This window comes from Dermacentor silvarum, chromosome 6 (assembly GCF_013339745.2).
Source record: "Dermacentor silvarum isolate Dsil-2018 chromosome 6, BIME_Dsil_1.4, whole genome shotgun sequence".
Taxonomy (NCBI): Eukaryota; Metazoa; Arthropoda; class Arachnida; order Ixodida; family Ixodidae; genus Dermacentor; species Dermacentor silvarum.
This window is the reverse complement of record NC_051159.1, coordinates 39,103,368-39,117,897: the sequence shown is the minus strand read 5'-3', so window position 1 is coordinate 39,117,897 and position 14,530 is coordinate 39,103,368. Positions and strand designations below refer to the sequence as shown.

Sequence of the window (14,530 nt, the reverse complement as noted above, 5' to 3'; positions counted from 1 at the left end):
GACACGCTCATACGTGATAGGCTGCACCACCAAAACTTACACAATTTCCGTATAGTTGCTTCAGGCATTTGTGCGGAGGTTTTCAAAATGATTCTTAAACGCTCATTAAAGTTGTAAAGTGCCGAGAGTAGCGATAAAGAATACAAGTGCAAGCAAATTTTTGTTACCTAATATCACCACTGTAACAAAGCCAGGTTATAAGCTCATTACTGCAACTAGTAAAGTTGTAACAAAAGTGACCATAAGGGACATCAATATGTGACTAAAGTAATGAAACCCAAATGCGATTTAAACGGAAGCAAATTTGCGTGCCCATCTTATAAACAATGCGACCACAATACAGTGAAGACTAACCATACCATGTACACCACTGTTTTATGCTGGTTGGGAAGCAAAATTATACAGGGCCACTAAAACAGAATCTCAGTGCCACCATAAACAAAGTAAGCTGCTCTTTCATCCCGCCTTTGAGTTACATACAAAGTTACTACAGTGAAATCTCGGTGATACGAATCTCGCGGGGTCGCGTGAAATATTCGTATCATCCGAAATTTGTATCATCAACACAAAATCAAGAAAAAATGAATTTATTTTTACCAGAAAAAATTTCTAATAGTGGAACTCCATTGATACCTTCCTCGCTGCTGCATTTTCCCGGCTGCTACGTCACATTTTTGCGGTGTCGACCTAAACCCCATTTACTTTCATGTACAGTGGAGTCTCGATGATACAAATCTCACGGAGTCACGAAAAATATTCGTATTAGCCGAAATTCGTATAATCGAAACGCAATTAAAACTAGCCAAATTAAGGGGGGACGCGGGGATCAGATCACGAAAATCGCGAGAAAAAGCTATTTTTGGAAACCACGCGTTTCGGTATCTGCAACGCCTAATCTACGCTGTATCAAAATGGTATGGCTGAAAATGCACTAAAAGTGCCTGAAAAAGATTAATTCGTCAGTGCGCAGGGTGAGAAAACAGCTTTAAATCGCGCAAAATCACCGCAGTTCACGGAGACATATCTCGTATTTCCCGCCACCGAGCGCCGCCATCTTGGTATTGTTTGAAAGCTCAAAGTTTCGCCGTTCCACTTCTCAATTCGTCCGGCATCGCCATCTTCTAACAAACGCACAAACACAAAAGAAGCGCGGGTCTGCGATAGGTAGTTACACGGGCCCTCCGATGAAAGCGGGCTTCCGATTGGCTGTCGTGCTGAAAGGCGTCTCTCCATTGGTTGCTGCTGTGACAGAGGCAAGATGGCAAGGACAGTTGTCTGCTTCGTAAACCACGCCGGCGTCTTCACCCGACACGCAGAATTCGGATTACTGAGAGCTCCCAGGTTAGTGATGGATTGTCGCTCGTTGAAGAAATTTTGGACGAAGCACTCTTCGGAATACGAAAGCGCAAGCCTCCTACGGCAAGAAAAATACGGCGATTAGAGGGAGAAGCGGAGGAGCACCCAACGGAACGTGCCGCGCTACCTTGCACCGTGGATTACGTGCCGCACTATCTTGCACCGTGTGACTCCGGCAGCGAAACAGACAATCGCCCTGTGCTATCGGCATCGATAACGCAGTCGACGGAAGACGCGCCAACGGAGACTCCCGCGCCTCGGCGTACGGCCGCGCGAATCAGCTGAGATCGTATCTCGGTAGACATAGCTTGCTGCGACAAGGCAAAATGGCGCAAACACAAAGAACGCGGCCCGAAGCACAGCAGCCACCCCGTCCGGCCGATGGCACGCGGAAAAGGAGGAAAAGCACAAAAGCCACAAAAGCGCGCTTCTAACTCTTCGTGCCCAGTCGCGGCCTCCGCGCTGTCCGGCGCCGCGTCCGCGCCTCCGCACCAAAAGAGAAAGAGAGAAAGCGCGTGCCTGCGCACTGTTCTCTTTCGCGGCTGTCGGAGGGGCGGCGTTTATTCGTATCAACCGACGTGGGTCGAAAATCGATTCGTAACAACCGTTCTCTAGCATATTGCAAACTAACGGGGCTCGGCCGGGACCACAGAAAAATTCGTATCATCCGGAAATTCGTATTAGCCGTGATTGTATCATAGAGAATCCACTGTATTAAGTTCCCCGTAATACATCACCAATGTGTAATGTTCCTGCATCTTACGTTGCGTTTGAATGTAGCGGTAACATAAATTTAGCGGTGCAGCCGACTTGTATGTTACAACAAGCGACCAATGCGCTGCAACAAGCGACCGGCACGTTGCAGGTACGACGCAGCCGCGCAAATGCCGGATCTTGAAAGCGATCTGCGACATGCGCGAAGTGCGCGCCCACACGGACCTCATCGTCAAAACGATCTGCAATGGTGACAAAGTGCGCCTAGTATAGTATCTTCGTATGCACTGTGCTTTCGATGTTCAGTTCACGTTGAAGCAAGAGACAGCGCAAAGGGCGATTCGCTCGCTGCAGCTGTTGCGCTTCCTCACGCCAGCATTTCGATAGCGAGCGTTCGCGGTCATCAAGCGAGACGTTTAATGTTTACCTGCGCACGCGTGACATCGCGCTTTAATTTAGTTAGTAAGCGAATGCTTATACAAGTTTATACGGCCAGTACAACTACTATCCTTACTTCGTACAGCTGTCTACTAATTTGCTATCGCAATCGTATCAACAAGGTTTTACTAACTGTATACGTTTTCTTCTGGCCCAAATCGTCAACGATCCCCTTCAGAAAGGCGTATAAGTGCGCGCACGTGATCTCAGAAATGTTTTCGCACACACTGAACGCCTGAGCACTTCGAGTGCAGGGAGCATTTTGGCCGTTGGGGCTGCGCCGCGGTCGTCGTTGCAGCAGCGGTCCTCGTCTACTTTCTCGCTAAGCATCAGCTAGGCTGTGATGTGGTCCGGTCCGCTCGACGTGGGGACCAATGAGAGATTGCGCAGGCGCGTGACATAGCCGGTTGCTTGGTGACTATAGATCCCGCTGTGCCGGCTTGTCTGTGCCGGTCGCTCCGCCGCCGCTGTTGCTAATGCGTTCGTATGATCCGCAGCGTCGCGGCAACGCGTTCGGAACAGCTGATTTTTTTCGTATTGTGAGCAATGTATTTCGGCCGGGGAACGTTCCGAATTCGTATCACACTGAAATTCGTACCAGCCGGAATCGTATCACCAGGGTTTTACTGTATAGTAATGGGTAACCATGGTAACAACTCACAGCAATGAGCTAAGAAAAACCCAAGTTACTGCAAGAGCTGAGCAGGTGATAAACAAAATGGCACTAATGTTATGCTTCTGTGGCAGCCCTCACTCGTATTTTTTTTTTCAGCAACTGAGCTTGACAAAAAATAGTACACACAGCATTAAAACGATGTGCACAAGAAATTTGACAGGATGAATGCCACGTTGGTGAGTACTAGTGTTCGTCCTGTAAATTTTCTTACGTATGTCCTGTTAACGCTATGGTGACGTGTTGAGTATGAACCACTAGCCCGAGAGCAAGTTCTGCCAAACTTGACAGGTAGAGACAGCTCAGAAAAAAAAATAGCATGAGGTTCTCAGTTCTAAAAGCATGAGAAGAAAGGTCCTTACGGAGACAGCGTCTTCTCGTTTTCTCGCGCATTTTCCGCACCCCCGTCGTGTGTGGAAGTAGTAGAAATGACCATAATGCTGCTTTGGCTGGGGTTACTTAGGATGGTGATGTCGCTGGCGCTTTTCCGGAAACCCGGCCGATATAGGCTGCTATGTTGGTCTGGCGTCACAGTCTCGATGCTCTCCTCGGAAACGTTATCTGCGAGTGACCGCACAACTCGAGTTTAGCGTTGTAGTAGTAATCTTGGTTGAATAGCTGACAATGACTGGAGGAACTGAACAAAGTAGATATGAGAGGCTGGAATGGCCCCTAGGAATTAATCGCCAAAGTGCTCATAGCTTTGCGTTAGAACTTAGTACATCACCAAATAAAAAAAGAAAAAGACAACCACGAATAAGGTACAATAATCAACATCATAACTTAAGGGGGGACACGGGTCTTTGAGACCGAAAAATCGCGTAAAAATGACTTTTTTGAAAACATTATTTTTGGATTCTACAGTGTCTGATGCATTATCTCAGAAATTTTCACGCATCTTGGACCAATATTTTGGTCGTAATGAGGTCTTGAATCACGTCGGCGAGCAGCATTTTTACTGATGAACGCGCAAAAAACGGCCTTTTTCCGTGATGCGCAGTTGCCGTTCTAAGTTTCCGATCGCAGCCATCTTGGTCTTGTTTGAAAAAGCCACTCTTCTCGTTTAGTTTTCGCGCCACCGCTACTCTGTGCGCTGAATGGCTACGAAGAAATAGCCCGCAAAAAAGTTGTCCCGATGCGCAATTCCATTCGTCGACTGAGGCGCGTGACCGTAAGCACGCCATGCCATTGGCAGATTTTCGCCGTCGTCTGCTCGGGCCGCTCAGGCGTGCGAAACTCGGCACGAAACGATGTCAAATTCGGTTTTCTAGATGCCGCGAACGGAAGAAACGAGGGGTGTTAACTTTCGAAAGTGCGCAGTAGCTTTGAAAGATGCGCTCGGCACGGCGGCCAGCCGTGCTGAGCGCCGCCGAAGCCTCCCCCCGTGACTGCGAAATAGGCTTAGCAGATGAAAGCAGTACTGACAGCGGCCTGTGTTCATGCGGCATTCGAGCACAATTACTGCAGCCTGACGATTTGGAGCAGGTGAAGACTTCAGAAAAAACAGCGAGGCTGCTTCTACACCGGCTACCAAGCGAAAATCGCATTTTCTCGCGCACCCTGAAGCCGCCACGCTGATGCCGCCGTGGCTGGCTCGGATGCGCTAGCTGGCGACGCGCTTCGTTATCGTAAGCCTCGATTCTATAAATACTCCGCTGTCTTGTGTAAAGCGCAGGTTACGGTGCGCAGTGGGAAGGGTGAACGGGACAGCGGTCTCGCCTTAGAGATAGTTATCTCGTGTACAATCTGCGACGATGCCGCGTCGGCGCGGAGTTCGCGGCGCGTGAGCAGCGGCCGCCGTTCACGCGTGCACGCCGTTCCTCGTGAACTATCTCGCTGTGCACGACACACGGAGTACCGGTAATTGGCAAACAGTGACATTTTTTGCGATTAAAGATATTCATCTCGCGCGCGATCTACGCTGATGCCGCGTCAACTAAACGTGCAACCCATCCCTCGTGAACAATCTCGCTGCGCGCGAAATGCGGTGCTCCGGTAATCAACAAACGACACCTTTTTATTTATTTTTTTATTTTGCTATATGAAGTTAAATTCATTATGCTTGAAGTGCTGCAAGCAGATTGCTATGGGGCTTACTAGTCACTTCTGAATGTAATCATGCAAATAGCCTTACTGTATTGCACTCAGTAAAGTTTGTTTTCTTTTTTCTCATTTTTCTCAAAACATGGTTTTTGGTCACTTTGCTTGTTTGCTGCATCGATATCTTTGGACCTAGGACAGCTAGAGCTATTATTTTTTTTGCAGCCCAAAGCTAAATTTGTTGGCAGGGCAACGCTGAGAGCATATTTTTAATTTTCAGCTTCAAAAATTTTTTTATTTACACCTACATTTGCTCTTATTATTGATAATGTAAACACATAACTTCAATGAGCTGTAAATTGACGAATTGTTGTTCAATTTCTAATCTGCTTGCAGCGTTGCTATCCTTATGCACTGTAGTATCCAACTATATGTTTGTTACAACTTTCGCTTTAGCAGGTCAATTTTAATTGTTTCAGCAAACAATAGAAGGCAATTATTAATTATCTCGGCAACCACTATGTATATGCAAAATATAATTGGATATTTAAAATCAACACAAAAAACTGAATGAGCATATGCAGTTTTATCAAATTTCTTCAAGAAATAACAAAGTTATCTCAATAAACCATGTCCCCCTTAACATGACTGGGTTTCTTTCCATTTCATCTTTTTTTTTTCACAAGATCTGTGTGCACCCTTTTAGATATGTGTTTAGGGTGACTTTTACTGTACAAACCATAGGCCTTGTGCTTGTGAAGCTTCAGAATTCCTCTGCCTTCACACAACAACATTAGTAGACACACATTAGTAGACATACATCAAATGAATCGATCATTGCTCCATAAATTATATGAAATCTACGCTTTCATAACAAATGTTTGCAATGTTGCAAACTGTCATAATCACCATCTGTAGTATACTGTGGAGGAAGTGTGCACAATAAATGATGTTTGAAATGTTAACTTATTTCTGAATACTGAAATCTCTGAGAGGTCATAGCAGGGGACGTACACAACAAATTGTTTCAATATGAGGCACTAATCAGAAAACACATGAAAAAACAACTGTATGTAAATATCAATGAATAACAGGATTGGTTTAGAAGCAAGAAGGCAGGACAAAACCATAAATAACACTACACTATACAAATAACAATAACACACAACCAATCAGAAAATTACTGTAATTGTTTCTCAAATGATGACAATGAATCCTGGGTCACAATATCAGAAAGGCTAGTCCATTTAACAATGATTCTAGGAAGATAGGAACATTCGAAACAGCTACTTCGTGGGACTACAGGTGTTAACTAATTTAAAAGAATGCTGTTGTTTTGAAGTATATCCTTCAGAATAAGTGATTATAGCCGAGGTATCAATGTTGTAGTACCTTTTTATGAACTGGCAGAAGGACTTAAGGTGACAAATTCGATTTCTATTGCTGAGGGTAGTCCACTTTGCTTGAGTTAAGGAACTGATGTACGCCCTGTATGGGATGTACTGCACTACTTTCTTTTGTATCCTTTTCAGTTTGTTGATAGTCCTGTCGTATGGTTCCCAAATGAGTACACAGTACTGCAAGCTTGAGCATAGGACATACAATAGACTGATATGCAAGTAGGGGTACAGAAGGTGTGGATAATATTAAAGAGCATCTTAAGAACAATTTGCGTAGAGCTTTACTTGTATGAACATCAATGTGTTTTGTCCAGGACAAATTATTTGTTAATAGCGGTGCTTTTTCTGTAAGAGGCATGTAGTTTTGAATGCTCAGTTACTTTACATTGTCTTGATTTTTTTCTTATCGCCTTCCCTGCCATTTTAACTTTCTCCATGAGATCATACTGATCGGCTGTTTGCAGTATCTCACGTACAGAAGATGTCTTGGATCAACCTTACATATAAAGACACGGGGTTAAAATGAAGATTTGGAGGATGCTGCGCACAAGCTGCAGCTCACTGTTGCACTTCTCCACCGATCTCTCTCTCTTGCGCTTGCTTGGCTACATTGCCCGACCCCGCATGGCAGTTTGAAAGATTAGTGTACTGGCTACTGCGCGGCGCAGGCATGAGCAGCTGGGCATGGCCTCCGAGATCTGCCTAGCACAATCTCGGGGAGTCATATGCAAGCCTGCGTGACTCGCATTATGTTGCGCAACTACGTGCCGCGGTGCGAAAGATTAGTGCATTAACTTCTTTCTCTACGGTGAGCCATGTAAGCAGCCGCAGCTGGGCCTGGCCTCAGAGACCTCCCCGGCGCTATCTCGTGGGTTATGCCCAAGCCGTGCATTCGCTTCTCCCTCTCCCTGCAGTGTGCCGTGCGGACTGGAAGCTGGCCGTGGCCTCCGAGGTCACATTGGCATATGTGCAATCTCGGAGGGTACAGCAAACTTCGCGGCTAAGTTCGCTTGCCATCTCGATCACACAGCGGAGTGCTGTGTTGTGTGCCATGTGTTGCTCGACTGCGATGAGCCAAGTGGAAAGCGGACGCGAAAGACCATCACAATGAAACAGAAGGAGGCTCTCTAAAAGCTGTCGTGTCAGTTGCTAAGTCCCGTGCAGCACACGCGGAAGATTCCTTTGTTGTTTTATTCAAACTTCATCGCATGCATGGCCGTGTAGTGGTTCCGCGGGCCGCAAAGCAGTCTTCTTATTTCCATGTTTACAATTGCACACACCATTAGTCCTACATTGCAGTAAATGGCAATAATGGATATAACGAAGTAATTTCAGCTCCCCTTCAAGTTCCTTATAATGAGGTTAGAGTGTAATATCAGATATATTGAAGATATCTTCTTGTCAGAGGCAAGTTCGGTACAATATGGTTAAACTACATATGCTGTCCTGAGCCAAGTTCTTGTTACATGTTTGTTAACAAAGTTGGAGAGAGGAGTAGCCCTTTTTGTACTACTATATAAATATGACTGATTCTGGGCTCACGCGAAATTCGAATCTGCTGTGTAGCAGCAAATATGTGTGTTCATATCAATTCTAATTGCATTAACAAGCACAGAAACCACCTGCGGTTACAGAGGTATTAGAAACATAAAGCATTATGTAAGTCCAAAAGCTGACTGATTCAACAAATTTTGCACTTATGAACTGCAATTTTAACCACTGCAGGTTTGCTGAGACATTGATGACATAGCGATTCTATATCAACACTGTGGAGGGTGTAGATGCAGGCTTACCTTGTGCTACCTTACCGACAGATGAGGAATCCGAAGACTTTCTCATGGTCAAACTTTGGCTACGGAAAAAAAGAATTTTTTTAAGAATGAAGAAACTTTCATGGAATACTTACACACTATTATTGTTAGGGTAAAAGCTGCATTTTTTTCATGCTGTCAATTGACATTACTTATTTGTATTTACAATTTACTACTCACTCCTCTCTGCATGTGTGCATGTGCATGCATCTATATAAGGTACATGAAATGTTTTGTGAAAAAAACTTAATTTTCAATTCACAAAATTGACACCTGAAGGGGATATACAATAGAACTCCGCTGTTATGTTCCCGGGTGCTGTGTTTTCCTGGGTGTTACGTCGTTTTCGGCTGGTCCCGGCATAGCTCCCAGAGGACCCAATGCATTGGTAAACCCGCTGTCGCGTCGCAACTATGGGACCATTCCCGCATCATGCATTGCAAACTGCCACCCCGCGCCGGCCCGAGCGGCCATGTTGCCTTTTCATGCCGCTCGGTTTGGTGTCTTGAGGATGGGATTGGCCGCCCAAAGTGCCAGGGGCAACAGCTATGACGTATTTTCGGTTTTCGCCAGCAAAAGCATGGCCTTTAAGATCTTTATTTGCTATCTAAAGATGGTGTCTATGACGCATTGGGGCCTTAAAATTGGTTTTGGCGCATAGATGTTCCGTATAAAGTCCAAGGGGGGATAACGCCGTCATCGCATGCCGTACACCGTATGTGCGAGGGGAGCCAACGACCGCGGCTAAATCTCGCGCGCGCAAGAAATAAATGCGGGGAGGAAGCGCACCTTCTTCCATTGCCCCGGTAAGGGGGGGGGTTTGTACTCTGGCCATCTTGCCCCTCTGGCATCAACTGCATACTGCGCAGTTGCGTGGGCCGTACCTTGAAAGCAATCTGCGTTGGGGGCAGAGTCTAAGCAGCGCAGGTGCGTTGGCGGCTCGTAGCTTTGTGCATGCTATGTATTCTCGGCGCACAGTTTGCGTTGAGGCGACAGACAGCACGCAGGTCACATCGCTCGCTGCTGGTGCCGCGCTACGCCAGCGTTTAGACAGGGGGTGTCTGCGCTCTTCGAGTGTGATGTGTTCATGCATGCTTGTTAATGTAGTTAATAAGTGAATGTTTACAAGTTTATACGGAAAATAAAACTACTAGCCGTACTTTGTACACCTGTTTACTAATTTGCTATCGCAACTGATGCTTCGGCTTTTGGGTAAAACTGAACTTTTTTTTTAAATGTAAGAATTAAAATGAAATTGTGTGCAGTTCACCACTACTCTCATTTCTCAATTTTTCCTGTTCCTCGGCTCTTGCGTTTCCCAGCTCTTACGTGTTTTTACGGTCCCGCGAAAAACGAATCAGCGGGGTTCTACTGTATAAGAAAGATCTGACAAAAGCATGGAGCTGAAGGCATAGTATCCAGATCATACTGTACCGAGTCACGCGAGATCTCGCAAAAGTGATTGCTCAAAAGTGATCCCTCGAGATTACCACCCCAGGATACACTAAAGATTATCACTCCCCCAATTCCGAGAAAATCTGTAAATGTGTGAAAGTGTGTGCCCAATGACTGCCAATTATGGGCTTCATTTAAGATTGTCACTGACAATGAATAGGGCAGAATAAAAGGTGGCGACCTCGAGAGAGCAAGCAATCTACTAAGCAAGGGTTTACATTCCCTGTTGCATGCAGAGGAACAATATTTGGCTCACATGTTCACAGCAGCACTGTTTACATATCAGGAACATTTTCTTACTGTGTCCAAAACGCGTTTCAGTGCTTTCCTTAAATTAATGCAGTCCTGAATATAACGAACACGAATATAATGTATTCTCTATATTATTACATATAACAAAGTAAATGTTAAATATTTTTTGCCAATATCAGTGTGTAACGAATAAGCATTTATATTATAAGCATTTATAATAAATATTGGATATAACGAATGTATTTTTGTGTCGGATGCGACTTTATTATAAGAGGTTCAATGATAGTCCTCTTTAGTGTCTTCTTGAAGCGTAGGAGTGCTTACTGAGCATTTATTTTTCGATCTGCTACCCTGCCACACACTTTACTGCGAATCAAGAATCTGCCCAACTATAGACCAACCTTATGTTTTCTGGAGCACTTGCAGAAAGAGATGAAAGTGCATCTACAGCTACTGGTGCATCCAATGTTAGAAGGATTTCACCATCACACTGGGGACATCTTTCCGATTCGTGCATATCTGAAATTGTGGCAGAAAATAAGAGAAGAAAATAAGCAATAATAAAACAAGAAAGTTGGCAAATTTCTCAAGTCTTACAAAAAGGTAACCAAGGTAACCACGAAAGCCAGTCAATCACTGTCATCTAGATGACACAGGAAGCAATGGGACAGAACTTACAAGGGACAGAATATGAGACGAGATGCCTGTATTTTTAATTAATGCCACAAATTCTACGACACTTAAAAAAAATTAAGAACAGGGCATGATCAGAGGTGACAAAACCAGCGTTCAAATAAAGAGTTAGTGACGTTTCACTTCATGAATGCGGGTTACGCGAAAGCATATGGACGCCACGAACATGCACAGCAAGCACTGTGGCCTCGAAGCACAAACAGAACGGGCGCGAATGTGGTGATTCTCTTCACCTCCTGGCACCTTCCTCCTCCGGCGCTCGCTTATGGCAACAAACATAATTTCGCTGATTTCACAAACGGGGCATCTACATTTGCACGTAAAACTCGTGTTATATTGGTGACTTACATTCACGAATGTATATGGTGAACAATTTTGGGGGGCACGTGTACCCACATTATTCTATCAAGAAATAAGATCTACACCAATCACTCACATTTGTGTGGCCCGAACATAAAAGATCACTGTTAGTAGAAACCGCACACAATGTTTAGAAGAACTTCTTGCTGGGCGAGTTGGTGCATAGCTGTATCGGGAAGCGTAGCGCATACAAACGGACAAACAGAGGAAAAGACAAAAACGGATCGAGCGCAATTTTTTTTTTGTTTAGAAGCCACAATATATAGACTGCTTTGACACGTGCCACAAAAGGAAGGGGGGGGGGAAATGGGAGAAGGAGGGGGAGGGTGCAAATCAAGCCCACCTCAATTCAACAGCACCTGCGCAGAAAATCATTTTCCGCTTGATACAGGACAACAGAAGTGTCACTTATGCAAGTATCGCCCTTTTTCTTGATATAAAAGGCTTCTAAAAGTTCTCGGGCAGTTTTGTCGCTACTCCTGCCTAAAACCTTAATGCTATGAAACAAAGGCTCACAACCTTTGCATGCAATGCAATGAGCGGGCAAGTGCGCTCCTTCTCTTTTTCTAATTGACAAGGCATGCTCCCCCGCGCGTTCATTCAAGCAGCGCCCTGTTTGGCCCACATATACCCGTCCACATTTGAGCGGGATTTGGTAAACGACGCCCGTGGCACACTTCACGTACGGTTCAGCATGCTTCACTCCGCAACCGCTTCCCCGAAGTCCTCCATTGATCCTCGGGCATAACCCAGATAGCTTTTTTGGAGCGGAAAGAACCACCGGGACGCCATGTCTGTTGGCCACTTTTTTTATGTTGTGGGCGACTTTGTGCATATATGACACGACCGTGGTCTTATTTCTGAGCAGGCGCTCAGTGCGGCTGCCACGTTTTTCTTGTTTTACCTTCTGAAGAAGGTAAAACAAGAAAACAAGAACGGTCTATCCGTTTACGTCTTTTCCTGTGTTTGTCCATTTGTACGCGCAACGCTTCCCGATACAGCTATGCACACAATGTATTTTGCCATGGTGTTAGTCAACATTAGTGCATTAGTTTTAGACTGCATTAACAGTGATGCTACTGGCCCATACCATTCCAGAGCTGCTTTTGGAGCACCCAAAAAATGTGTTTTTCGGAGCAGTAAGTTGGAATTAAGAAGCAGGATTAATGAAGACAATTGCAAAATTCCCATATTACTATACAGTCCTCTAAAGTTCAAGTACCAGTCATTTTGATAAATCTAATGCCAGCTACATAAATATTTGCTTGCATAGGTCGCTTATGTGCTCTGGCAGACAATTTTTGCGAGCAAGTAGAGCTGGCAAACGAAATTTTCTTTTTTTTTTTTCATTTCACAACTTCTGGGGTGTATGTTTTAATTCCCATCGTAAGCAATCAATTCCAAGACAATGCTTCCGTTTCAAAATATTCACCATCAAATTGACACTTAGTAAGATAATATTGCATGTATAGGTGGGAGTCTTTACACAGGCTTCCTCAGTGCTAGGAGTGTGCGAATAGTGATTTTTGAGACTGAATCGAATACAAATAGAATAGTGCCAGAAGCAAATTGAATCGAATAGTTTTCGAATAGTTTTCGAATAACTAACAACCGTTGTCACAATTAATATATAAAGTGATGTTTACATCTTAGTATTCTTCAACTTAGCATGTTTCTGTCATTACATAGCATGTTACGAAGCATTGTTTATCAAAAGCAGAAATAGAGCATTAGGAGCAAACAAGTAGTTTCTTTGCATTCACAGGACTCTTCAGAGAGTGCGAGTGATCGCTGTAAAGCCTGTAAAATATGGCTACCGAAGCGACTTAGCCTGCTCTATCACGCAAGTTCTCATGTTTTATGTCTATACTGTGCCCACGGGGCTGAACACTTAACGTACTTTTGCTCCAGTTTAATGTTTAATTGGATGCAGTTGATGTTTTGAAAAATTCGAAAAGTATTAGTAAAATATTCACATTTACGAATAGTGACTATTTTATTCGAAGACCAAATTGAACAGGACACTATTCGTTTCGGTATTCGCCAGTTCTGAATATTCGCACGCCCCTACTCCTCACCCAAACTTACATAGCTTATTGTGGGGGAATGTCACCCTGAGAGGGACACAGTGCAGCTGCTATCAGCTCTGCCAGGCTTCTAGGCTAGCATTCTACATATTCACCTACGTCACATGGAGAGTTCATCTTTGTGTCAAGACTTCCACCTCTGAATGTGAAAATTAGCGTACTAAGCGTTAAACTTCATGGTAAAAAGAATCGCCGACAGATTTCCTGGATTTTACGCAAATAATCGGGCACTCCAAAAACATCAACTTTAGCATTAAAATAATTTCGCTGCTTTTTCCAGCACCAGCGGTATGAAATATTTACTGAATGTCCAGTGCTGTGCTTCACTAATGTACCATCTATTTAAAATACCGCAATGGTCAAGACCACGGAGGCGTTTCGCTTTCACTCGTAGAACAGCTCGATGTGCGTCGCATGCCGTCGCAAAGTGCCAATTGCCCGCCTCGGCTGCGGGAGGTTGTGGATTCGATTCCCATTGCCACCAGGCACCCAGTGGTTCAAATGGGCACAAGTGTACCTCGGCCTGGCGTTTGAATTTCTTCAGGGGAGACATGCTTGGGAAAGGAGCCTGCACCCTAAATTCCCGTCAAAGCCCTCGTGAGCACAAAAAAAAAAAAAAGTGATGTTTGGGCCGCTCCCATGGTGGCCATTTCCCATGTGGCGCCCCGAATGCACCTATTGAGGTGAGGACGCCTGTGCGCGCGTGACCTTTGACTGTGCAATGCTGTCAGATTAGGCTCTGATCCCAAGATTATTGCAGAATGTAAAATGAGTGTGCCAACACTGAGCAATAAGAAAACTGAGAAATCGGGGTTACCACTGCATGTGTAATCCAACTAACCCTCTCGAATGAACCACCATTTCTTGACTGCAGTACAATGATGAATACAAGAAATCGGTCATATCATGAGACGTGGACAAATGAAACGAGTCTGATTGGAAACTTGACAACGCTTAGCGCGGCAGTTTCATACACGACCCACACTGTGAGGACGTTCATAAAGACTTTTTGATCATCAAGCAGCAAAGTTGTCAAAATGTTTTAGTGTATACACATCATGGCAGTACAGTCGCTTTCCATTAATTTGACCCTGACGGGACCGACAAACTTGATTGAATTATCCGGTGGGTCGAATGAAAGAAAATGCATAAAAATGTCAAAACACATCACCGATTCATTTGGCACTATTTGCCAGAATCTAACATGCCCACGAATCAAAAGCACAACCACTTTCTATCTGTCTAAAATAA

General features: G+C 44.6%; 1 protein-coding gene across 2 annotated transcripts in view; it reads right to left on the bottom strand.

The window, feature by feature from the left end:
- LOC119455438 (serine/threonine-protein kinase 11-interacting protein) overlaps positions 1-14,530 on the bottom strand; it is a 94,458-nt gene that overhangs the window by 27,778 nt on the left and 52,150 nt on the right. For both annotated transcript variants that reach the window (XR_007467472.1, XM_037716840.2), the window contains exons 15-17: positions 10,541-10,658; positions 8,415-8,473; positions 3,544-3,742 (exon numbers count right to left, since the gene is read on the bottom strand). Coding sequence is in view for 1 of the 2 variants with exons in the window: in XM_037716840.2 (XP_037572768.1) it covers positions 3,544-3,742; positions 8,415-8,473; positions 10,541-10,658 (376 nt within the window). In the remaining variant the exon portion in view is untranslated. The remainder of the gene's footprint in view (positions 1-3,543; positions 3,743-8,414; positions 8,474-10,540; positions 10,659-14,530) is intronic.